At 33.7% G+C, this 26,844-nt stretch overlaps 1 protein-coding gene across 1 annotated transcript in view; it reads left to right on the top strand.

Moving 5' to 3' along the window:
- Positions 1 to 2,333: 2,333 nt before the first annotated feature.
- Positions 2,334 to 26,844, top strand: part of LOC133333858 (chloride channel protein 2-like) — a gene marked incomplete at its 3' end in the record, with an annotated part of 35,078 nt that continues 10,567 nt past the window's right edge. Inside the window, exon 1 of the mRNA XM_061542167.1 lies at positions 2,334 to 2,666. Coding sequence (XP_061398151.1) covers positions 2,334 to 2,666 — 333 coding nt within the window. The remainder of the gene's footprint in view (positions 2,667 to 26,844) is intronic.

Raw genomic sequence — 26,844 nt, forward strand, 5'->3', positions numbered from 1 at the left:
TCTAAATCTGAACCGAGGCTGACGAATTTTTTCTATAGAAAAAAGCCTGGGGTCTGACGATTTTTTTCTATAGAAAAAAGCCTGGGGTCTGGCGAATTTTTTTTTTTTAGGAAAAAAGCCAGTCCTCAGACCTGGCAGTCCTGCAGTCCTCAGACCTGGGGTCTGATGAATTTTTTTCTATAGAAAAAAATGCAGTCCTCAGACCTGGGGTCTGATGAATTTTTTTCTATGGAAAAAAATGCAGTCCCCAGACCTGGGGTCTGATGAATTTTTTTTCATTTTTTCTATAGAAAAAACAGCAGTCCTCAGACCTGGGGTCTGATGAATTTTTTCTATAGAAAAAAAGCAGTCCTCAGACTTTGGGTCTGATGAATTTTTTTCTATAGAAAAAAATGCAGTCCTCAGACCTGTGGTCTGATGAATTTATCAGACCTGCGGTGTGATGAATTTTTTTCTATAGAAAAAAGCCAGTCCTCAGACTGATGAATGAATTTTTTGATGAATTTTTTTCTATAGAAAAAAGCCAGTCCGCAGACCTGTGGTCTGATGCATTTTTTTCTATAGAAAAAAGCCAGTCCTCAGACCTGGGATCTGATGAATTTTTTCTATAGAAAAAAAGCAGTCCTCAGACTTGGGTCTGATGAATTTTTTTCTATAGAAAAAAATGCAGTCCTCAGACCTGTGGTCTGATGAATTTATCAGACCTGCGGTGTGATGAATTTTTTTCTATAGAAAAAAGCCAGTCCTCAGACTGATGAATGAATTTTTTGATGAATTTTTTTCTATAGAAAAAAGCCAGTCCGCAGACCTGTGGTCTGATGCATTTTTTTCTATAGAAAAAAGCCAGTCCTCAGACCAGTGGTCTGATGACTTTTTTCCTATAGAAAAAAAGCCAGTCCTCAGACCTGGGATCTGATGATTTTTTTCTATAGAAAAAAAGCAGTCCTCAGACTTGGGTCTGATGAATTTTTTTCTATAGAAAAAAATGCAGTCCTCAGACCTGTGGTCTGATGAATTTATCAGACCTGCGGTGTGATGAATTTTTTTCTATAGAAAAAAGCCAGTCCTCAGACTGATGAATGAATTTTTTGATGAATTTTTTTCTATAGAAAAAAGCCAGTCCGCAGACCTGTGGTCTGATGCATTTTTTTCTATAGAAAAAAGCCAGTCCTCAGACCTGGGGTCTGATGAATTTTTTTCTATAGAAAAAAAGCCAGTCCTCAGACGAATTGTTTGGGTCCTAGAAATTTTTCTTTGGAAATAAATTTCAGAATTTTCATTCCACCCCAATCTACATGAGCCCCACAAGAAAAGTGTTAATATTTTACTGCTATATCATTATCACCATCTAATTGACTATTGAAAATCAGTTTATTAGCTTTTATGTTTTACCACAATTATTATACCCAACCCTTACGTCGCCAGTATCATCCCGCCGCCATCACCACCACCATTTCCAATTCCATAGTGGATATGGATGATGCTGAGGAATTTTTTTCTTTGAGTTTAAACTCAAATTGAATTGTAGCGGAATTCAAGCAGCAAAATTTCTTACAGAGAAAGGCAGGCAGGGGAGGAGCGTTCATATTCGAAGTGACGACCAAATACAATTAAGCTTGATTTAGTTAAACAAATTTTTATAAGTAGAGCCTCAGTTGAGTCGGAAACGTTGAGCGGATTAAAAGATTCCCAAGAAATAAGAAAATTTATTTTTTCTTAGAAAAAATTATAAAAAAAGAAAAGAAATTTGAAAATTTTGTGAAGATTTTTGTTCGTTTAATAAAATAGCCATTATTTGAAATAAAAATTGGTGTTGTTGTTGTTGTTGTGAATTTAATCGACACCATTAGGTGACGCAAAAATTTTGTCAATTAAAAACGGAACGCGAAACGAAATTTGTAACCTCTCCCCATGACCAACGAAAATTGATGTGACGACCATTTTGAGAGCATTCATCGGCCGAACATTTCGTTTAATAGCTGTCAAAATTCTAAATTGACATCATTTTTATTCATCAGACCCAACAAAAAGAGGAAAAAAACGTCGATCGATTTCATTGATGAAAATGTTCGCAACAAATGTTTGCCGTGATCTTTAATTATTTCGTGGCTCGGCAAAACAAAAACAACAACCACAAAAAACGGAGGTCGAACGCAAAATAATTCCATTCCGAAATAAATAAAAAACGAAAGAAAAAATTATTAACTACAAAACAAACAAAAATTGTCATTTATATCAACTAACTGGGAGCCCCGCTCCACTTTCCCTCGATCGCCAAAACGAAAATCGAAAATTAATTAACCGCTCACACCGCCACCGTCACCACCACCACCATGGTCTATTTTCGCGACAAAGAACGCAATCGAGAACGCGATCGCGATCAAAATAATGGCGCCGTTGTCGAACGCATCATTCATGACGAGGAGTTCGGTGAAGAAAACGTGGAATTGGTCGATTCCGAATGGGCCGATTTTGAGAAATTCATACGTGAATTGCGCCAACGTCGTTCCAGTACCATTTCAATGGAGGAAGAGCTAAGACATGCCCAACGACCGACACGTGTTAAATCGCAGGCATTTTATCCTTGCCCACCGCCAGCTGAACACAGTCGTGACTCGGATTCATCTTCGGACGATGATGATCCCTTTGGATATATCGATACCCTAGTAAGCTATCACAACACTTTTTATTTTTTGCATGCTTTTTTTAGTCTTTAAAGGAAAAATAGAGAGATTTTCCAAATAACAAAAAAAATTGGTGAAAGGAATAAAACCTCACTTCTGTGACAGATATTTTCTCTCGAAAAAGAAGCCTCAGTCATGAGGCTGAGGAATTTTTTTCTATAGAAAAAAATTCTCAGATTCTAAGGCACAGGGGTCTAAAAAATTGTCAAACTTCATACCAGACCCCAAGCCTGATGATTTTTTTTTCTATAGAAAAAAGGCAGTCCTCAGACCTAGGGTCTGATGAATTTTTTCCTATAGAAAAAAAAAACCAGTCCTCAGACCTTGGGTCTGATGAATTTTTTTCTATAGAAAAAAGGCAGTTTTCAGACCTGAGGTCTGATGAATTTTTTTCTATAGAAAAAAGGCAGTTCTCAGACCTAAGGTGTGATGAATTTTTGTCTATAAAAAAAAGCAGTCTCTAGACCTGGGGTCTGATGAATTTTTTTTATAGAAAAAAGGCAGGCCCCCGTCCTGGGGTCTGATGAAGTTTTTTATAGAAAAAAGCCAGTCCTCAGAGCTGGGGTTTGATGAATTTTTTCTATAGAAAAAAGGTAGTCCTCAGACCTGGGCTCTGATGAATTTTTTTCTATAGAAAAAAGGCAGTCCCCGGACCTGGGGTCTGATTAATTTTTTTCTATAGAAAAAAGCCAGTCCTCAGACCTCGGGTCTGATTAATTTTTTTCTATAGAAAAAAGGCAGTCCCCAGACCTAGGGTCTGGTGAATTTTTTTCTATAGAAAAAAGGCAGTCCCCGGACTTGGGGTCTGATGACTTTTTTTCTATAGATGATGACTTGATGTCGAAAAAAGTTGTTTTCTATTGGAAAAACTGTCTCCACGTCTGCGGTCTGGTAATTGTTTTCCATAAAAAACAGTAGACCTTGGTTCTTGTTTTTTTTTTCACATAGAAAAAACTTCATCAGACCCCAGGTTTTAGGACTGTCTTTAGATAGAAAAAAACTCGTCATACCCCAGGACTGAGAACTGCCTTTTTTCTATACAAAAAAATCATCAGACCCCTGGTCTAAGAAGTGCTGTTTTCTATAGAAAAAAATCTTCAAATACTAAAGAAAAAATCCTCAGTCCTGAGGACTGCTATTTTTTATAGAAAACTGTATATCAGACCCCAGGAATTTTTCTATAGAAAAAATCTCAGTCCTGAAGCTGGTGGAGGATTTTTTTCTATGGAAAATGAATCCTCGGTCCTTAGGCTGAGGATTTTTTCTATAGAAAAATAATCCTTAGTCCTGAGCCTGAAGAATGTTTTTCTATACAAAAAGAATTCTCAGTCCTAAGGCTAAGGAATGATTTTCTATAGAAAATGGATCCTCAGTCCTGAGGCTGAGGAATTTTTTCTATAGAAAATATTTATTACCTCTACTATTATTCTTGGTCGTTTTTGAATTGGGCCAATTTCTCTCACAATACTTCATTTTAGGATCTTAATGTAAAAGGAAAAAATATTCAACATCGAATTTTACTATAGATCTTCAAACAGCATAAATCGGTATACATAATAGGTATCATAAAAATATGGCTATTAAAAAAATCAGGAATTTGTCATATCATCATTGATTTGTGCACCTGAAAGTAAGTTAAAAATTTATATTAGGGGAATGACGACAAGGAATAAAATATTCTATAGAAAATTTCACTATAAGTTTCAGAATAAACTATATCGTTATATACAATATATACCATAATCCTGGTGGATAGGAATTTAGCTCCCATATAAATTTTTGTCCGATTTAAGGTAAATGGTGCACCAAAGTCCCTAAATTTCTTTTATAGCAACTCCTTGGGTTTCAATGAAGCTTGCCCCACGTTGGGCGTCAATAAAGCAACTCGAAACACCAAGATTTAAAATAATGTTGGCTACTCCTTGTTTAGGAACTACTTCCAGCTTATGATCGAGTCCATCAACTTGGGCAAGCGTGGGTAATGATCTTAAGCCTTCAGTGTTCGCTAAACAAATTAGAGCCGGGTGGTCCAGGACTCGGAGTGAAGCTGATTTTATTGAAATTAAATTGAGCTTAGGTACTAATTATGAGAAGCAAGATTCTTATCTAGTATTGGTTGTGTAAAAAGGTAGTGATATCAGTGATGTAGTTTTTGGTACTATTTACAAAATATTTACATAGTTAACCGTTAATTTCAAATGTTTAAAACAGAGTTGCATTTAAATATGGAAATCATAAGATCAATAAAACGTGTTTACACTATTGTAATTAAAATTGAATAAAAATAAAGTTGATCCGCTTCACTTTCGATTTGCACGAAATTTGGCACAACGTACTGAATTAAGCCTAGAATTATGTGTGCTGTTTCGTGAAAATCGGTTCGGATTTAGATATAGCTCCCATATATATTTTCGTCCGATATAATTTAAATGGTGCACCAAAGACCCTATATATTCTTCGATTTGTACGAAATTTGGCATAGCGTACTCAATTAAGCCTAGAATGATATGTGCTAATCTTCGGGAAAATTGGTTCTGATTAAGATATAACTCCCATATATATTTTCGTCCGATTTAAGGTAAATGGTGCACCAAAGTCCCTAAATATCTTTCGATTTGCACGAAATTTGGCACAACGTACTGACTTAAGCCTAGAATGATTTGTACTAAGTTTCGTGAAAATCGGTTAAACAAAAAATGCATTTTTTATGCTTCTTTATGATTATTTTTGATCGTTCTCCACTCCACTTAAAGCAATATCTGTCATAAAACTCAATTTTAGGAACCTGATGTCAAAGAAAAATATATTCTAAATCGAATTTCAATAGGGGTCTCTGAAAGACAGATTTCTGTAATCGAAATATTTGTCATAGAAATAATAGCCAGAACTTAGGCATATATATTTTTTTTTTTTTGATTTATACGATTTTCATAGCGGGAGAAGAATGTTGAGATATTTTTTATGTGTTTACTAATTATTAAAGCGTTTTTTTAATTTTTTTAATAAATTCTGAGCCCTCAAATTTCAATTTCTACGTACTCTCATCGACCCCACTTACTATAACCCACCACGTGCCCTGGCGTTTGTTTCTTTGGATATCACTTGTTCTTACCATTTATTGTTTGTTTTTCTTTTGAAAAATAAAAAAATAGTTTATTCTATGGTAATATTCTTAGAAACCCCGGGAGAAGGGGGTCTTGTTACAAAGAAGGCATAAGGGGGTTGGGGCAATAATCATATCATCCATAAATAAATTTTGTTTATATTTCAATTAACGATATACATTTTTTTACTACAACTATTTAAATTCCATGCTGGTTGACTGGGCAAAGATAACCGGCGTTTTTCTCTGATACATTCCCCCCTTTCTGTTTTCTATCCATTCTCTCATTTCATTCGAAGTGATCTCCCCCTGGCCGTTTATAATCTAAGTAGATTTTTTTTTCATTTGGACTAAATTCACTTAAGAAAAAATGAATTCAATTTAAATATTTTGTTGTGCTGTGGCTAGGAGTATTATCAGTGAGATGCTTAGGGGTTCAATGGCAGGGTTGCCAATACGATTATACCCTTCACCTCACTGTGGTACAGGGTATTATGTCTTTGTGCATATGTTTGTAACATGTAAAAAGAATCGAGATAGACCCATGGTTCCTTTTGAGAATATACATAGAATCCCTTTCTGAGTCAATTTATGCATGTCCGTCTGTCCATGTCAAATTTTAAACGAAGTACAGGTCGCAGTTTTGATTCGATTTGCATGAAATTTGGAACAGCTCATTTATTTGGCCCAAGGACGAACCCTATTGAAAATGGGAAAAATCGGTTCAGATTTCGATATGGCTCCCATATAAATTTTCGGCCGATTTAAGGTAAATGGTGCACCAAAGTGGCTATATATCTTTTGATTTGCACGAAATTTGGCATAGCGTACTGAATTAAATCTAGAATGATGAGTAGTGAGTTTCGGGAAAATCGGTTCAGATTTCGATATAGCTCCCATTTATATTTTCGTCTGATTTTATGTAAATGGTGCACCAAAGTCCCTATATCACTTTCGATTTGCACGAAATGATGTGTGTTAAGTTTCCTGATAATCGGTTCAGATTTCGATATAGCTCCCATATGTATTTTCGTCCGATTTTATGTAAATGGTGCACCAAAGTCCCTATCTATGCTTCGATTTGCACGAAATTTTGCACAGCGTAATGAATACAGTCTAGAATTATGCGTGTGAAGTTTTTTTGAAAATCGGTTCAAATTTATATATAGCTCCCATATATATTCGTCCGATTTTATGTAAATGGTGCACCAAAGTCCCTATATATGCTTCGATTTGCACGAAATTTGGCATAGCGTACTGAATTAAATCTAGAATGATGAGTAGTGAGTTTCGGGAAATTCGGTTCAGATTTCGATATAGCTCCCATATATATTTTCGTCCGATTTCATGTAAATGGTATACAAAGTCCCTATATATGCTTCGATTTGCACTTAACACATCATTAATCCTAGAATGATGTGTTAAGTTTCGTGAAAATCGGTTCAAATTTATATATAGCTCCCATATATATTTTCGTCCGATTTTATGTATATATGTTTCGATTTTCACGAAATTTGGCATAGTGTAATGAATTGAGTCTAGAATGATGAATGTATAGTTTCGGAATAATCGGTTGAGGTTTCGATATAAGTTCCAAATTTACATATATATTCGTCCGATTTTTACATAAATGGTGCACCTTCTAATGTTTTTCCGATTAACAGGAATTTTTGCACAACGTATCAAAATGAGACTTGAATAAAGTTATTGGGTTTTGTTGAAATTGATGTAGATGCTGCCATAGCTTCCATATGTTATTCGAACGGGTGTCTGAAATTAAATTTTTAACAGTGCGGCGACCGTATAGAGGGTATCAATTTTGCTATAAATCGTTTTTCATAAATTTGTTCCATGGTACGTGGTCGACTCCAAATCTGCCTGAATGAAATTAAACTTATCATAGACATGATTAGGTTCCTTCGAGGGAACATTGACATACATTTGTACACTATACCCAAAGTGGTGAAGGGTATCATATATTCGGCCCAGTCCGGCTTTACTGCTTTTAAAACTACTGAAGCTGCCTATTTGAATACCGTTAAAAATCCAATTTGAACGTTACGATTTAATGCCAATCAAAATCCTAATTTTCATAAGACCCCAAAAAGTTTTTAAAAACCTGCCCAATTTTCTGCTAAGCAAAATTCGACCAATATTTTTGGTTGACCAAAATTCGACCACAATACCTTAAAGTTTTATAAAAACCTGACAAATTTCCTGTCACGCAAAATTCGGCCAAGATTTTTCTTGGCCAAAATTCAATAATTTTTCATTTGAAAAATATGAACTGTAATCCGACCATATTTAGAGTTCTATTGACCATAATCCGACCAATTTGTTTTTCTTGTAAAAAATCTAAATTCCTTTAGCAAACTAATATTCAAATGACGTTGTTAGTGAGGGGGGTGGGGAAGAGATGCCTCCACATCACTGAGCAATATTCTTTCATTGTTGTCCGATTAGAATAACCGCAACAAAACAGAGGCATGCGAATAGACTTTGGAATTATTAATACAAAATACTTTTAAACATGGCAATTTTAACACTTTTGCTTGCCCACAACAACGACAACAACCATGTGCAAATTGTTAATGTTAATAACAACAACAACAAGAACAAAAACAACAAACAATACATGGTAATGGGCTTAGGTAGCAGCCACTTGACCATTATAATCCGATTATAATATCGGAAAAAATATATATATCAAGCTTTTGGTTTTTTGATGTCTAACCGAGAATGCCTACGGGATTTCAACACGCCATCATCGGCCAATTACGAAGAGGAGATGTAGAAGGGCGCACAATTTTCTTTCTGTTTTGTTGTTAATAAACAAAAAACGGAAAAATTATTTATTTTTCTTTTCGTTTGTTTTTTTTTTCTCCTCACTTTTGTTTTTCCTAATTATCATTATTTATGTTATGTGCATGTTTGGTTTTTGTATTTTCTTTGTTAGTACCAAACCAACAAATCATATGAAGGTAAAGGGCATAATTATGAAGAACGCCAAGTGGTAATTGAAAGAGAACAGGCCAGATTCGGCCACAAACAAAGTGGTCATGATAACAGTTCGGATGCGTTTCAAAGGGACAGGTACTAAAAATTTAGAACTGGGGTGTATAGAGATACAAATTTATGAGATCCTTTATTACTTACTTACTTAGCTAGCTTGTGACAGAACTTTCGTTCCATAAGCCGAGCTTAGAAAAGATTTCCAGGCGCGTCGGTCTTTTGTGCAGTTTTTCCAATTTGAAAGACCTTTTTCGCCGATGTTGTCTTCGACTTCATCTTTCCAAAGTATTCTTGGCCTTCCCCTTCTGCGTGAACCATCAGCTGGTTCGCTTTTATATGCCTTCTGGCCTGGGGCATCTTCATCTATTCTCACAACATGACCTAGCCAACGTAGTCGCTGCAGCTCACTACGTCTAACAATGTCGATGTCCGAAAATAGCTGGTACAACTCATGGTTCATTCGACGGCGATATTCACCGTCAACGCAAATCGGCCTATAGATCTTTCGGAGAATTTTTCTCTCAAAAACTCCAAGAGCTGCCTCATCTACTTGCGTAAGTACCAATGCTTCAGATCTATACAACAACACGGGTAGTATCAGCGTCTAAGTCCTTGCTTTTGAGTTGTTTGCTCAGACCATAGTAGCATCGGTTGGTCATCACTATCCTTCTCCGAATTAAAAAACTGATGTCATTCGTTTTATTTATGGCGGTACCAAGGTATATAAAATCTATCGCTACCTCAAAACTGTAGTTCTCAAGTTCCACAGTTGGTCCGAGTCTACTGGACGTCTTGCACGTTGATACCATCAGCTTGGTCTTCTCGCCGTTTACTGCCCGACCCACTTTGGCAGACTCCTTTTCAATTTGTTTAAAGGTGGCTGTTACCGCTCGCAATGTTCGACCCATTATATCGATTTCATCGGCGTAGGCGAGTCACATGTGTTGTTTGGTGTACAGAGTGCCATTTCTGTTCACCTTTGCGTCTCGTATGACCTTTTCCAGCAGGATGTTAAACAGGTCACACGACAAACCGTCACCTTGTCTGAATCCTCTTTCGGTATTAAAGGGCTCCGAGAGGTCCTTTCCGACTTTAACTGCTGATCTTGTGCCACTTAAAGTTATCCAGCATAGCCGCTATAATTTTGAAGGAATGCCGAACGTAGACATATCTTTAAACACTTCGGATAGGGCTGTCGAATGCGGATTTATAGTCGACGAATATGTGAAATGTGTCGATGTGGTTTTTGTGGTTTTTTTTTCAGGATTAGGCGCAGAGTGAAAATCTGGTGGATTTACCAGGTCTGAAGCCACATTGGTATGGTCCAATAATATCATTACCATTGGCTTCAGTCGTTCACACAGTATGCTGGATTGTACTTTATATGCGATGAATATGAGACTTATTCCTCTATAGTTGGCACATATTGTCTTGTCTCCACTTTTGTGCACGGGACACAGGATTCTGAGGTTCCAATCATTGGGCATGCATTCTTCTAACCAAATTGTACTTCTAGCCAAATTGTAATAATGAATAGTTCGGCTTCATTGATTGCTATTATCTTGGCTAGGTGGTATACACTCTATACTTTCATCTATTATTGGTTCAGGGTATCCTCTTCACCGCTACTATTTGATACTAGAAGTATTTCAAAATGTTCCTTCCAGATCCGCAGCACGCTGTCTGTATCTGTCACCAGGTTTCCTTCTTTATCTCTACAGCAGGATGTGCTTGCACCAAAGCTTTCGGTTTGGTGTTTTACCCGTTGGTAGAATTTGCGGACATCATTCTGACTCCTGTACATCACGATCTTTTTTCTGAAAATACGTTTCTCCTCTCTCCTTTTCTCCCGATAGGTCTCCATCGCATTACGTTTTGCAGTGATGCACACGGTGAGAGTATGGCAATTTGTATATGCATGTGTGAGACGTCAAACATGTGCGTTCCATCGGTGTGAATGAAATTAAAAGAATTTAATTAAATAACAAAGTTCGGTATTTTTTACGTTGTCACTATCGCTGTCCAATTTCAATCTTTAAAAACCAAATTCGAAATGAAGTTTTGTTGATTCGTTTCTGGACTAGGAGTTTCACATCAATCATGCGTACATGTTTGACGTGTGTGGGCCGCTTAAGCGCAGCCGCAAAATAATACACACCACCATAGATATGTTTGATCGTTGAAGTCTCGACGAACGACGACTAAACAAATGAGCGTAAGAATCCGTGTGGGTTGAGTTGACCGCTAAAGTGCATGGGCGTGCATCCCTGACGTTTTGCTACTGTCTGCAAGGTTGCCCTATACGCTGCGTTTTTCATAGCATTACCACACTCCTGATCGTATCAAGGATTTCTTGATGGTGGTCTTTGGTACCCAAGTGTTGCTTTTGCTGCAGTTTGTAGGGAGGGGCAATTCTCTGCCGTTAAGCTTCTGTACTATTATCGGGACAAGGGTTGCTTTCGTCAAGCATTAGGGTAAGTTGAGCGGAGTAGGTTTCTGCTATCTGTTGTGTTTGCAGCTTTTCGACGTCAACTTTCCGTGTTACATTAGATCATTAGAGGCCCTTTATTAAGGTCCCAAAAATGGGCGTAGATTGTTTAATATTTCTTTAGGCTCCTTCCAAATGCGTTGATTTTTTTTTAAATATTTTTTAGGTACTTTCAATGACGTAAATTTTCCAAAAATATTTTGTTAAGGTCCTTCCATAGGTGTGGATTTTTTTACAAATATTTTATTAAGGTTCCTACATAACGTACTGAGTTAAGCCTAGAATGATGTGTGCTAAGTTTCGTGAAAACCGGTTCAGATTTATATATAGCTCCCATATATATTTTCGTCCGATTTTAGATAAACGGTGCACCAAAGTCCCTAAATATCTTTCGATTTGCACGAAATTTGGTACAGCGTAGTGAATTAGGTCTAGAATGATGTGTGCTAAGTTTCGTGCAGATCCTTTCAGATTTAAGGTAAAATCATCTAAAAACCTAAGGTCTGCGAATGGTATGACTTTTTTTTACAAAGAAAGAATTTTAAATTTTCTTTCTTTCCCTCTCCGGGCACCCTATGAACAATACTTCTGTATTTACCCACTAATATTTTGATTTTATAGTTCAGCCCAAATAAAGAAAGTAAATAAACTTTTTCAATATTTAATTTAATGCAATTGTTTTTAATTTTTGAAAGAATCTAAAAATATATTTATTTTTATGTTTTGAGTATTGACTGAACATAAAATGTTCGGAAACAATGAATACAGTTTTAGTTTGGTTAATAACTTTCGTTGGCAATGGCGAATTTGAAAGTTTCTCGAAGCGATTTAGAGGTAATCGAATAAAAAATATAATTTTTTTTTTCAAAATAGTCAGGCTTGATCGCAGTTTGTTGTTTCTATAAAAAATATAATTAATAATAATTTTCTATGGCTGTTAAATATCTGGGATTCTTGAAAATCTATATTTCCAGATATTATTTTTTCTGGGTTCTTGGGACCCCAAAAAAAAAAAAAATCATAATGGGTTCCATTATTGAATTGTTGCACGCTGTAACATATTAAGTATTGAAATGTTGATTCTATATATTTCAAGATCACCTAAAGTGTGCGATTGTTTGTATGAAATATTTTTTGCCTAAGGTCTGGGTAAGAAGGGCAAGTACACCGAAATATAAACAAAATAAAAATTACGCGCAAAATATTCAAAAAACCAAAAAAAAAAAAAACATTTCTTGCACATGATTTGTATTTGTTGTCTGATGGCTAGTCTGTCTGTCCACACTACAATTTGTTCTTGGTCTGGCTGGGTTGATGGTGCAAATTCTTCAAATGCAGACTGGCTGGCTGACCGACCCTCTACCCTGCCGAGATAAACAGAAGAAGATTAAGAAAGAAAAAAAAACTTAATGTTTTCTTATTTTTGTGTTTTTCATTTTTTTTTTTTCTTAAATAATAATATTATATTATTTATATTCCACATTGAACAAAAACACACACACATACGTACACACTCTCACATAGTAAAACATAACAGCAAAAAAAGTGGAGGAAAATAAGGCAACGAAATGTTGAAACAATCTTTTTTTTCGCCACATGAAGGTAGGAAAAGCTTTGCTAATGTTTTCAGTTTTCAAAAAGTTTTCGCAAATATTAGACAAAAAAATATGTCGAAGAACCCATTCGCAATAAAACAATTTCAGAAACTAGGCCCATAACGGCGGAGGGCCGGAGTGAAAAAAAATAATAATAAATTGATTAAAAATTGAAGAAAATTCTAAAAATTGTGAAATGTGAAGAAAGCTGTTATGTGCAGTCACAACAAGGATAATTAATACAAATTGTGTTTTTAATTTTAATAATAAAAAAGATAATTTAAATAAATATTTGTGTAAGGATGAAAAATGTGTCATAAATGTTTATGTAATAACATGACAACATAAATCAATATTTTGGGTAAAAAATAGAATGCTAATTGCGTGTTTGAAATACAATACAAAATAATATTTAAAAAAAATCAACATAAATTTAATTTTAAAATTGAAATAAAAATAAAAAATCCAAAAATATTTAACAACGAAATATAAAAAACAAACTTAAAGGCGTTATAAATGAAATGGATATAAATTCAAATAAATAAATAAAGAAATAATAATAATTATTAAAACAATATTAAAAATTAAATTAAATTCATTTAAAATAAAATCAACAGATACCCAATTTAGAAAATGTAATAAAATTAAATATAAGAATAAATAATATAAAATTAATAATAATAAATAAATAAAATTAATAAGCCACATTGTAATTCAAACAAAAAAGGATTTGAATGAATTTAAATTTGTTAAAAATAATTTTTTAATTTATAAATAAATTTATTTTAATAAAAATATATACAAATATATTCCCCAGCCGACAGACAATATATTTAATAAATTAAAAAAGAAATAAATAAATAAAAAAGTTAAATTTGAAAAAAATGTCAAAAAAAAATATTTAGAATAATATTAAACGTCCATTTTTAATATTAAGAATATATATTTAAATATTAAAAAAATAATAATAAAATTGAATATGTATATAACACAAAAAAATAAATATTTTAATAAAATGTAAAAAAATAATACACAAATTTACTTTAATTAAAAAAAATTACAATTAAACTCCTTAAAAATAATAATAATTTGATAATGTACTATAATTGCCCATATATAAAAAAAATGATATAAATAAATACTCTGAGAAAATATAAAAAAATAATAATACATATTAAAAATCAATTTTCAAATCAATATATATATATATATATATATTGAAATATACAGAAAAAAAATTAAAAAAAAAAATATGATAATATGGTGATATTAAAAATTCTAAAATATATTTGAAATTTAAAACTGAAAATAAAATTAAATTAATTAATATTAAAATAATTAACAATTGTATGCATTAAATTAACAAAATAGTATATGGGCAATATTGCCAATAGCTGAAGCGGAGGTTCACCTCTTTATAACTCGGGAATTACTTAAGTATATGAAAAAAGTGAATAGTTTTGGGATAATTGATCTGTCGTTGCAAACTGTTCATGATATTGACCTCCAAACTTTATTTTGGTGGAAGCTGTATCTACTTTAATGTAAAAAAAATTTGTAAAAACAGGTTTAGGCGAACCAGTTATTTTATGTTCTCTATCGATTTGTGATTAATTAAGGCACTCATTTCACGGCCTTCGTGTCAAAGTAAAACTAGAAGCCAACAAAATGTGGACTACGCCCCTTATGTATCATTTTTCAAAATTTTAACTGCATCTACTTTTAAGTGATGCTAACATTTTGAAGCTCGATTTTGAGTGTTTTTTTTTTAATTTTACTTCTAGCTTTAATACGCAAACAGGAATTTCTAAAAATCGATTACAAGATTATTATAGTCGCCAATCTGCGTAATTTGATATGTATTTTGTGTATGTAGTATGCACAGCTTCAGAGTAATACTCATCCGATGGAGCGAATTTTGTGCGATCAAATTTCTAAAAAACCTATTTTTCGGGCCAAATTTTTATATCTGTCAACTGAATTATATGGGTACCCTCGATCAATAAGGTTTTTTACGTTGCGGATGATATAAAATCTTCTTCGTGAAAATCCATCTACTAGAACGGCGGGAGCTGGCCTTCCAAAAACACGAAATTTGGCAAAAAAATGTTTTTGAAAATATCGCGGGTTTAATTGTGTTTTCTGTAGATCATTTCCGCTTCAATAAATTATCTCATACGGATTTTGATCTCTTTCGAAAAGAGAACATTAAAAACTTCAGCCGAAAGAGAGATGTACCCAATTTATCTCAAAAATAGTGTGAGCTGGCACATCCATGGTTCTTAATGGACCACATTGAAATCGGTATAGATCGATGTATTTTTTTAGGGTGCACACCGAAATCGGATGCGCGTTAATGCCATATGGAGTTTTTGGAAATTATTCGCGTTTTACGAGTTTTTGGGTACTTCAATGCAACATATGGATTGGAAAATAAACTACAGTACTTCCTGGAAACCGCATGCGCATCAAATGATTTTGAGAATTACGCGATTTAGACGCAATTTAAAATTTATATTTCATAATGTTATTTTATTTTAAAATGTATTCCTATTTATAGAACCCCAAGATTTATCGGAATGGTCTTGATATAATCCGCAAGGCGTATACTTATACACAAAAAGTGATTATTATATATGTCAATTTTTTCGGCGAAATTCGGGTAAAATAGCAAAATAACCCAAACATTTTTTTCTGAAATTTCTTGTATAAAATTAAAAAATAAATATGATACATTATTTTTTCGAACCAAAAACAAATATTTTTCCTCAATATCTTGTTTTGTTGCCGCTGTGATTTACAAACCTCTACACGGACTTGTGTGATTTTGATATCATTTGATTCGCCATGGTGTTTAGATTATGTAGATATTTTGAAATTAATTTTTAGGTGTGTGTGTATGTCATTTTTAGTTAATATAATAAACGGCGTAATTTTAAGATTTTTTTCTTATGCCCAAAATTAAAACCTCGATAACTTTTGCGTGTATCAACCAAAAATTTGATCGCGAACGGTTACGGAGTCAGAACATTTTTCTCTATATGTGTACCAAAAATCATTGATGTGCCACAAAAACAAAAAAAACTGATTTTTTGAAAATGGAATATTAAAAAATTGGCATTTGATTTTGAAACTAAATAAATAAATATGATAAAAAATTGGAAAATTCATTTATTACAAAGAATAATATTAAAACAAATAAATTTTAATAAAGGCGTAATAAAAATAAATTAACGATCAAAATACATTTTAACTAAAACGAAAATATAAAATAAATAATTATGAAATTAAAATAGAAAAAACAAAAATAGTTAAATATATAAATAGATATAATAAATAAAAAGTAAGTAATAAAATATAAACAAAGGGGAAATTAATTCATAGGAAATTATTAAAAATAGCAATAATAATATAATAATATTAAACAAGTAAATTCTAATTTATTAAAAAAAGTATTAAAAATAAACAAAATAATGAAATTAAAGCATTATAACTAAAAAGAAAACATAAAATAAATTATGATGAAATTAACAAAAAAAAAAACAACTATTGTTAAAAATTCAAAAAAAGATTCTCAAAGTTATAACTAAACGACTAAAAAATTGTTTAAGATGAGTGGATTTAAAAAATAAAAAAAAAAAAACATATTAAAATGCTAATTTGAAACGGAAATAATACTCCTGTCAAAAATAATTTTTACTAAACAACATATACATATAAATTTTATTCAACATTTTCTTCGGGAATCAATACGTTCTAGAACTAAAAAAAAATATTATATATCCACAACGTTAATTAAATTAAAATTATTTCACGTCCCTGTACAATACACAATACAATAACGTCAATAACGCTTAAGAAACAGAAAAACAAATAAAGAAAAAATTTACCAAGTGCAAACAAAAGGCAACTGCTAAGCACAACAAAATAGTGGATTAAATGAAAATTATATACATAAATATACTAAAATATGTTTTATTGAAATGGTCTCAGAAAATAAATGTTTAAACAGAGCTAAACGAATAAAAATGTGTATTTCTAAATGGTGCACTTAGTTTCAAATAATTAATAAATATTAATTGATATATTTTGAGTGGTGGTATTGATATATCACCTGATATCTGATATATCCTGATACCTGTTATATCCTGTTACCTGATATACAGATCTGTGGATTCTTTATAGAAAAATGTGTTTATTATGGGGGGTATATCCCCCATTTTCGATTTTCGATTTTTTCGATTATAAATACCACCGATAAAATGTCCCGATACAAATGTTCCAAACCTAAAATTAAAATCCCGATCTGTAATAAAAGTCTGGAACCTTGGACTTATTTCAAATTCTCCCAGATTTATTTTCTAGAAGGAGACAATGTTCTTCGAAATATTAGAATAAAACTTGCAACACTATTCTATGCATCATTTAGTGGCTTATGCAATATTCCATGTCAATCAAAGAGATTTAGAGCATTTGATGCTGCATTAACCTGCCTATCAATATTGCGAATTTTTAGAAAAATAGTTTTTGAAGGTCTGTAGTGAGCGTCGATTTTTAGAAAAATATTTTAAGGGTCTTTAAGACGGTTGCTGGGTTTTAATTTATTAGCTAAGGTGTTTGTTTAAACCCGGTTTTATTTTTTTCGATTTGGGGTATTTAATAATCATACCAAAAATTGGCTCAATTTTGAGACTTTGACATCCGATCCAAATGGAGTTTTAAGAAAAGTTCTTTGTTTTTCCTTTGAATATCTTCCTGTCATATTGTTGGTTAAATTAATAGCAAGTTCTAAGCCTAGTGCGAAATATCATGAAAAAATCTTCGAAAATAGTGTTTTTTTACAGATGTGCCATTATGAGTATGATGTTGTTGTTTTTTGCCTTTTATAGATTTTATTAAGGGATAAAACATCAATATTTCGAGAAGTCGCGTGATAAGCGTAGATATTATTTGAAAACCACCCCAAAGTCGACAAAATTAAAACCAGAATTAAACAAAAACCTTAGCAAATAATTCAAACCCCAAATAGGGGTTTATTATTTTTGAGGTCTTATCTTAAGTTGGTTTTTATAGCTTGTTTTTTTTTTTTTTTAAAAAATATTTCTTGTAGAAGAAGAATTTCTTTAAAGGCCTATTGTATGCGAGGGTCTTTAAAAATATATTTTTAAGGTGCATAAAAACATATATTTGAAGGTCTATTATAGCGGGATCATTTAGAAAAATATGTTTTTAGGACATCAAGAAACGTGTTTTATTTTTGAGGGTGTATAAAAATTGTTTCAATGCAGCCACCTCGGTCGTTTTTCCGCAGTTTGTAGTCCAACACAAGCCGCATAAGAGGTAGAAGGATCTACCAGACGAGAAGTCATCGTCTTCTTGGGTGAGGGTTGAGGACCCTCCGAAGAGCGGATACGCTTCACAGATTTATTCTGTGGGGGCGACATCTTTTTACTTCTTTTTCCCATCTTAGTTGTTTTATTTAAGGGCACTACCCCGATTCATTTTGGTCCACGAGGGATCCGAAGATCCCCAGGGTTTCCACAAGGCACAGAGAGAAGTTGATCTAGGAGACCTAGGTCAGTTTCTCTCTGCACATCATGGAGACCCCCTTCCCATCCGCCACCTGGGAAGACGCGCCTAGTAGGAGATTGGCAACTCCCCTAGGAATAGTGGAGGAAATGTTCCGAAACTCCTTAGGAATATGACGCTTTGATCTCTATGTTATTGTTGGATACAGAAGGCTGTGTCTACAATCAACTTCTCTCAGTCCCTTTTGTAACATAACACAATGTTACGGAAATTCTGTGTATTTTCCGAAAAGGACAAGGAGATATGGTTCTTGTCTGTGTGTGTGTGTTTTTTTATTATTCGTCAATATTTTCACGGCCAAAAACTTTATTATTGCCTTTTATTTTTACCGGTATAAAGGCCACAATTTTTTATGGAGAACGGGATATGGACAAGAATTATCATGTATGTGAAGATTACCAATTTTGCTCCGGTTTGTCAGTTAGTTCTTCCGAAAGCAAGGCAGACATTTTTCATATCGTTGACAGCCGTCAGGCCAAGTTCGGAGTCCCCAAATTTATTTGTTTGGTTCCTTATTGGATGATCTTTCTACTTACCATAAATGATAAATATCGGTCAACTTTTAAGTACAGCCCTCATAGACAGGGTTTTTATCCGAATTCGCTATAATTTCAGAGTTTGGGTTTTTATTGAATAAAAAATATTCCTACAAAAATATTGGTCCATATTTGGGGTTCTCATTGGGTTGGAAATCTCCGCACCAAAATGATCAACATTGTCCCAAGTTTTGGGTTACACTCCAATTAAGTGTACCCCGCCTACTTTGATATTATGAGCATATAACCGAATTGGTTATGAAACCTCCATTTTTGGTATTTCGAGAATTTAAAACACGTTCTCAACGGAGTTGGACCCATCTTGATATTTTGAGTTGTGTTTGACGAGCAAATTTTAGAACCGAAAAATTATAAATATTGATCCAATTTTAAGGTTAGACCCCATATAAAGATTCATCACAAATTACGGTATTTGTAATTTTGTATTATGTATTCTCATTGGTGGAAAATCGCCATAACAAAAATGATCAATATTGGCCCCAAACTTCTGCATCCCCATGTAACGATACCGCCATTATTCGTTATTTTTGAGAGGATTGGGCACATATTTCTACGGAATTAGCTCTAATTTGGTATTTAAAATTTGTGCCAATAAATAAATATCGGTCGATTTTTTGTTGAGTATAGCCCTTATATAAAGGTCCAGCCTCTCTATAGGTATTTGAGTGTATTTTTCCTATATACACTTCTACTTATTATATATTTAAGTGACTATATATTAGGTTGTAATTTGGTATTTCAGTAATTTGGTATTTTCAGTATTGGTCCACATAACCGCCACACAAAGGTCACGCACAATTTTCGTTATGTTTAAGGTCCTAGCCCAATTTTCCAACCTGTCTGCCTCCATATAAAAGTCCCAATCGACTTTAGAGACTTCGAATCTCCATGGAATGATGAAGGTTCGTTCTTAGATAACATTTATCTCTACCCCATCCTTTTGGTCAATAGTAAAAATATTAATTCACAGGACTGACTGAGTACTCCTAAAATCTGTTGTTAATGGTAGGAACATCTTATTTTCATAATAGGAAACAAGTGCATCAGAATATTTTTAAAAATGTTCGCTGTCCCGCCACTGTAATATTTTCTTTAATACAAATAAATGTTGTCACATCAACAACCAACAATTTTATTAATAAATAAAAATAATCTTTGTTTAAAATCTTTTCTGATGACCATTTGAAAAAAACTAATTGACGTGATAATTTCAGTGGAAGGAAATGAAAAACAAGAAAATACAACATTTATATAAAACGTAATAACAATGTAATAAACAACAAAAATAAAAAGAAATACAAAAAAATATTTTGAGATCATAAAAGAATGATTGGAAATAATAAATGAGATTTCATAAAAGAAATTATGACTAAGCCAATGAGAAATGCAACAGGACGGCAGAAAATCATAATTCGAAGCAGCTGCATTTATGTACAAATTTATGAGGCAACGACTTGAAATTCAAATAAAAACAAATTAAATTAAATTGAAAATTAAATTCAAAATTAACAAGGATTATGTAAAACAACAAAAGCGGTTTATATAAAAAAATTAAAAATAATCTAAAATAAACCATTGCGAAAATAAACACCTAAATAATCAATAATCGGAAGTGTTGAAAACAATGGAAATCAATATTTAAAAACAAAAAATGTAGAAAATAAGGAAAAAATAAACAAACAACAAGAATAATAAGAAAACAGAAAAATAGAACAAAAGAAAAAAATCATTTCTAAGATTTCACCCTCCAAAACTCAAGGGTGTATGGGCTCAGGTGGCAACAATGCTTTGAATCCTAAAAATATTGACAACATTGTGTTTTAACCCCTTAAGTGCAGTGCAGTGCCGTGTCATTTAGTTGAAAATTGTGCCGAATGCGTGCAATGCATGCACGCATTTCGTCACTCCCATCGCCATCGTTTCGATGTTTAAAAACGAACAGGAATGTGATGGCCAGTGCGATGAATATATTCGTGAATATGCATTCGAACCGGAATTACTGATAAATCGCGATGATTATTTGCGACAGGAGGCCGAACATCGTCATGCCGCTGGCCTGCTTACCTCAACGGAAGCATCGCGTTTAGATGATACATATTCACGTCGCGCCAGTCATGATCTATATAATGAACTCAAAAGTCAAGTTGATGTGGAGATTGAAGCTTTTTATTATGTAAGTGTGTGTGTGTTAGAGAGAAATTTGGATATCATTTTGTAGGCTTGAAGTTTTCATGGGGATTCTTTGGGGAAAGAAAGGGAATGAAACTAGGGATGTGTATACATTTATAATGGACACAAGGACATATATTACAATGGAAGGTGTTCTGTAAGGATTCTATCTCCGATGGAAGAAGTTCGGTAATGAAAGATGTTCTATAGCAATGAAAAGTGTTTTGTAAGGATACCTATTTCAATTGAAGGTTCTCTGTAGGGAAATCTATATATAATGGAAGGTATACAAAACACCTTCTAGTGCTCCTCAGTGAACCTTTTGTAAGGATATCTAAAATCTCAGGAGATTTAAGTATTGCTATAGGAATCCTCTTTGGAATAGTAACTCCTGTAATCACCCATAAGAACTTCTGAAAGTACCGCTTAAGAGATCTGCAATACATATAATAACTTCTATAGAGCTCCGCAGTATCTATAATGACTTCCATAAAGCTCCTAAGTATATAAAATGAACTCTAAAATGCACTACCGTAAATACTACGTCCTTTTCAGTACCTCTTAATATCGACACGGACCTCTATAGAGCTCCTCAGTATCTATAAGATACATATAATAACTTCTATAGAGCTCCGCAGTATCTATAATGACTTCCATAAAGCTCCTAAGTATATAAAATGAACTCTAAAATGCACTACCGTAAATACTCCGTCCTCTTCAGTACCTATAAGGACCTCTTAATACCGACACGGACCTCTATAGAGCTCCTCAGTATCTATAAGATCCTCTATAGAGTTTCTACCCAGACCTCTGTACAATTTTATAACAACTTGGACCTCTATAGAGTAGAGCATCTTAATACCGTCACGGACCTCTATAGAGCTCCTGAGTATCTATAAGGAGCTTCCTAATACCTACACTGACCTCTTTGAAGCTCCACAGTATCTAAAATGACCTCTATAGAGCATCTTAATCACGAAACGGACATCTATGGAGCTCCTCAGTATGTATTAGGATGTCTCCAGAGTTCATCAAGACATACACTGACCTCAATAGAGCTCCTCAGAAACTAGGCGGACTTCTATAGCGCACCCTTATATCTACACAGATCTCTGTAGATCTATATAACAAATTGGACCTCTATAGAGCATCTTAATACCGACACGAACCTCTATAGAGCTCTTCAGTTTCTATAAGAACCTCTATATAGTTCTTCAGGACCTACACTGTCTTCCATAGTGCTCCTCAGTAACTAGACGGACCTCCTTAAAACTGTGCCTCTATAGACCTCTTCAGTATCTATAAGGACCTCATTAGGCATCTTAATACCGATATGGTTCTATAGAGGTCCTGAGTGTTTATAAGCACCTCTATGTAGTTCCTCAGGACCTATACGGAACAAGAGGAATATCCTTAATAGCTATGCGAAACTCTTTAGAGTTTCTTAATAACGACATGAACCTCTATATATGCCTACAAGGAGATCTACAGACCTACTCAGTATCTATAAGGACCTTTATAGGGTTCCTCAAGACTTAAACGGACCTCTATAGGGCTCTAAGTAACTGAACGGACCTCTATAGAGCATCTTAATACCGACACGGACCTCTATAGAGCTCCTTAATACCTACCACACCACAGACTTCTTTGGGGCCCCTCGGTATCTATAAGGACTTCTATAGAACATCTTAATACCGACACGGATCTCTATAGAACGTCTTAATACAGACAGGGAGCTCTATAGAGCTCCTCAGGGGCCCCTATATATGTAGCTCCTATAAAGACCTCTATAGAGACGCTTAATACATACACAGACCACTATAGAGCTCCTTTATAACAACACGGACCTCTATAGAGGACCTCAGTATTTGTAAGGACCTGTATTTACTTTCTTAGGGCCTACACGTGTCTCTATAGTGCTCCTCAGTGACTAGAGGGACCTCTTCAACAGCTACACGTACCTATATAGGTCTCCTTAATACCGGCACGAACCTCTATATAGCTCCTTAATACCTACACGGGCATCTACAGACCTCCGCATTATCTGAAGGGGACCCTATAGAGTTCCTCAAGACTTAAACGGACCTCTATAGGGCTCCTAAGTAACTATTCGGAACTTATAGAGCATATAAATACCGACACGGACCTGTATAGATTTTCTCTGTACCTCGACGGACCTCAGTGTAACACCTACGCAGGCCTCTTTATAGCTTTTTAATACCACAACGGACCTCTACAGAGCACCTTAATATCAACTCGTACCTCTACAGAGCTCCTTAATACCTATACGGACCTCTCTAGATCTCCTCAGTACCTATAAGGACCTCTATAGAGCTCATTAATACCTATACGGACCTCTCTACAGCTCCTCAGTCCTACACAGACTATATTTTAACTATTGCGAACTCAACAGACAGACTGAGGTACCCAAATAGAATAGAATAGAATTTTATTTTGATCGAGATAATATATTTGTACTGTTCGGGGTTTCCGGCGAATATTTAAAGAAGCTACAAACGGAAGGACACTTTTTGGTGGAGAATGTAAATAAAATTAAATTCACATTATTTCCCTTTCTATAAATTGTAATACACGTCCTTGAGCTTTCATTAATCATTTTCGATCATCTACACCAAATTACCCATACTCACACATCCATTCATGTTGTATGTAGGCTGCTGCATATTTTAAGAAACATATGCGTCTATATTGATCTTGGCCTACAATGTTGGCAATCGCTTCGGTTCTATGAGATTTATTTTTTGTTTTTGCAAATTTATTTTTTTTTCTCTCTTGTATATCTTCTTCTTGGATTTGTATGTCACTGCCATTGCTGTCGTCTTTTCGGGCTGTCTGTCCACAAATCTGCCTAGGACAATTTGTTTGTAAAGACGACAATTTTTCAGCAGCAGGCAAAGCCTCTGAGATTCGTCAAACAACAACAAAAAAAAATATATTTCGTCTGGCGGCCTGCATTGTAAAGATCCGGAACAATGCCAAAATGTCTTCACAATATATATATATTTTTTTTTTAAATAATAAATCATGAATGCATTAAAAAAAAAACAAATAAGAAATATATTTAAATTATATATTTTTTCCAATTCTGGTTCAATGTTCTCTTAGATCAAATATCCATATTGTGTTTCATTCAAATTGCTCACTAACAAAAAAAAATCTTTTCAATTTTGAATCATTTTCAAAGAAAAAAAATATAAAATAATCTTCTTGTAATTGGCGCCCAACGTGAAGCAGCAGCTTATGTTTCTTATCTAATGCTGAATTTTAGACTATTTTAAAGTCGTAATCTCTTATCTCAAGGGACCGGCGAAATTGATCGATATAAGTGATATGTCGTTTTAAAGGATATCAAATTAAGGGCAGAACTGTTCCCGGGACTTTTGGATGAGTAATTATAACCAATATATCGTTGTAGTTATAAACGATTTCGACTGTATATCGAATTCTTTATTTTATTATGATATTTCTGATTAAAGAATAAAATCATAAGAGCTAATAAATTCAGTAATAAATATTATAGCGCTTTTATTTGGCGCCCAACGTAAAATATAAATGATTTTTTACGAAAATTTTAGTTTTTCTAAATTTTTTTCTGTTTTAAAATCTCTCAGAAATTCTAATTTATTTAATCAAGAAAAAAATGGAAATATTTCCTTTCATAGATTAGATTCCTAGGTATTTCCACACTCGAGTGGTGGTATTAAAACATGTTTATCCGATCCCATGATAAGGGGTCAGTTTTTAATTCAAACATTTTCTTCCTCCAATCAACTTTAGCATTCGGCGCCCAACGTCATATAGAATTTAAACTCTTTTGAATTAGATGAAGCGCTAAAAATGGAATTGATCTTCTCTCCTGGAATTTCTCTTCTCTACTGCCGTGTGATTTTTTTCTTACATTGTCTCTTGACCTGCACTAACACATATTAATCTGATTGTTCTTAACATGGCGCCCAACAGCATTTATTGTTTTTCTGGCAAAAATTATTTCATTCTTCTGTTCAGCATTTTCCAAAATAATTTAAATATATATTTTCTGATGTTTATTATATAAATAGTTTTCACTATCGAAATATTTGAAGCTGAATGTTGTTTTTAATAATTTTCTATACCGAAATATATTCTTGGATATTTGGCGCCCAACATATGGAAGTTTCAAGAGGTGTTTTTTGATTTCTGCTGGAGAATTAGAAAAAAACCAGTAAGGAAAGCAGTAAAGTCGGACGGGACCGACTATATGATACCCTTCACCACTTTCGGTATATCAAACAGATGAAACCTAAAAGACGTCGAATTTTTAAAGGACCAGGGACAAAATTATGAAAATCAATTATAAGCGTATATATATATATATATATATATATTTGTAAAAACGGACGACACCGTTTACATTCAATCGGACGAAAATATACATGGGAGCTATATCTAAATCTGGACCGATTTTCAAGAAACTTAACATACATTCATTAATTCATTACGCAATGCCAAATTTCGTGCAAATCGAAAGATATATAGAGACTTTGGTAAACCATTTACATTAAATCGGACGAAATTATATATGGGAACTATATCTACATCATTCTAGACTTAATTCAGTACGCTGTGCCAAATTTCATGCAAATCGAAAGGTATAGAGGGACTTTGGTGCCCCATTTACCTTAAATCGGACGAAACTATATATGGGAGCTATATCTAAATCTGAACCGATTTTCTCGAAACTTGGCACACATCATTCTGGACCTAATTCATTACTCTGTGCCACATTTCATGCAAATCGAAAGATATAGAGGGACTTTGGTGTCCCATTTACCTTAAATCGGACGAAACTATATATGGGAGCTATATCTAAATCTGAACCGATTTTCTCGAAACTTGGCACACATCATTCTGGACCTAATTCAGTACTCTGTACCAAATTTCATGCAAATCGAATGATATATAGGGACTTTGGTGCCCCATTTACCTTAAATCGGACGAAACTATATATGGGAGCTATATCTAAATCTGAACCGATTTTCTCGAAACTTGGCACACATTATTCTGGACCTAATTCAGTACACTATGCCAAATTTCATGCAAATCGAAACATATAGAGGGACTTTGGTGCCCCATTTACCTTAAATCGGACAAAACTATATATGGGAGCTATATCTAAATCTGAACCGACTTTCTCGAAACTTGGCACACATCATTTTAGACTTAATTCAGTACGCTGTACCGAAATTCGTGCAAATCGAATGATTTTCAGGGACTAAAGTCCATAAATCGGACAAAAATTTATATGGGAGCTATATCTAAATCTGAACCGATTTTTCCCAATTTCAATAGGGTTCGTCCTTGGGCCAAATAAATGAGATGTGCCAAATTTCAGCCAAATCGGATTATAAATGTGACCTGTACTTTGTTTACAATTTAACATCAACAGACGGACGGACGGACATGCATAAATCGACTCAGAAAGTGATTCTATGCATATTCTCAAAAGGAACCATGGGTCTATCTCGATTCCTTTTGCCTGTTACAAACATATGCACAAAGACATAATACCCTGTACCACAGTGTGGTGAAGGGTATAAAAACCTTTGAACCCCTTTTACCTTGTCTCATGTGATTCTATGTAATTTTT

This window comes from Musca vetustissima, unplaced genomic scaffold, assembly GCF_032173495.1.
Source record: "Musca vetustissima isolate MV318-11 ecotype Yass unplaced genomic scaffold, APGP_CSIRO_Mvet_v1 utg1685, whole genome shotgun sequence".
Classification (NCBI taxonomy): domain Eukaryota; kingdom Metazoa; phylum Arthropoda; class Insecta; order Diptera; family Muscidae; genus Musca; species Musca vetustissima.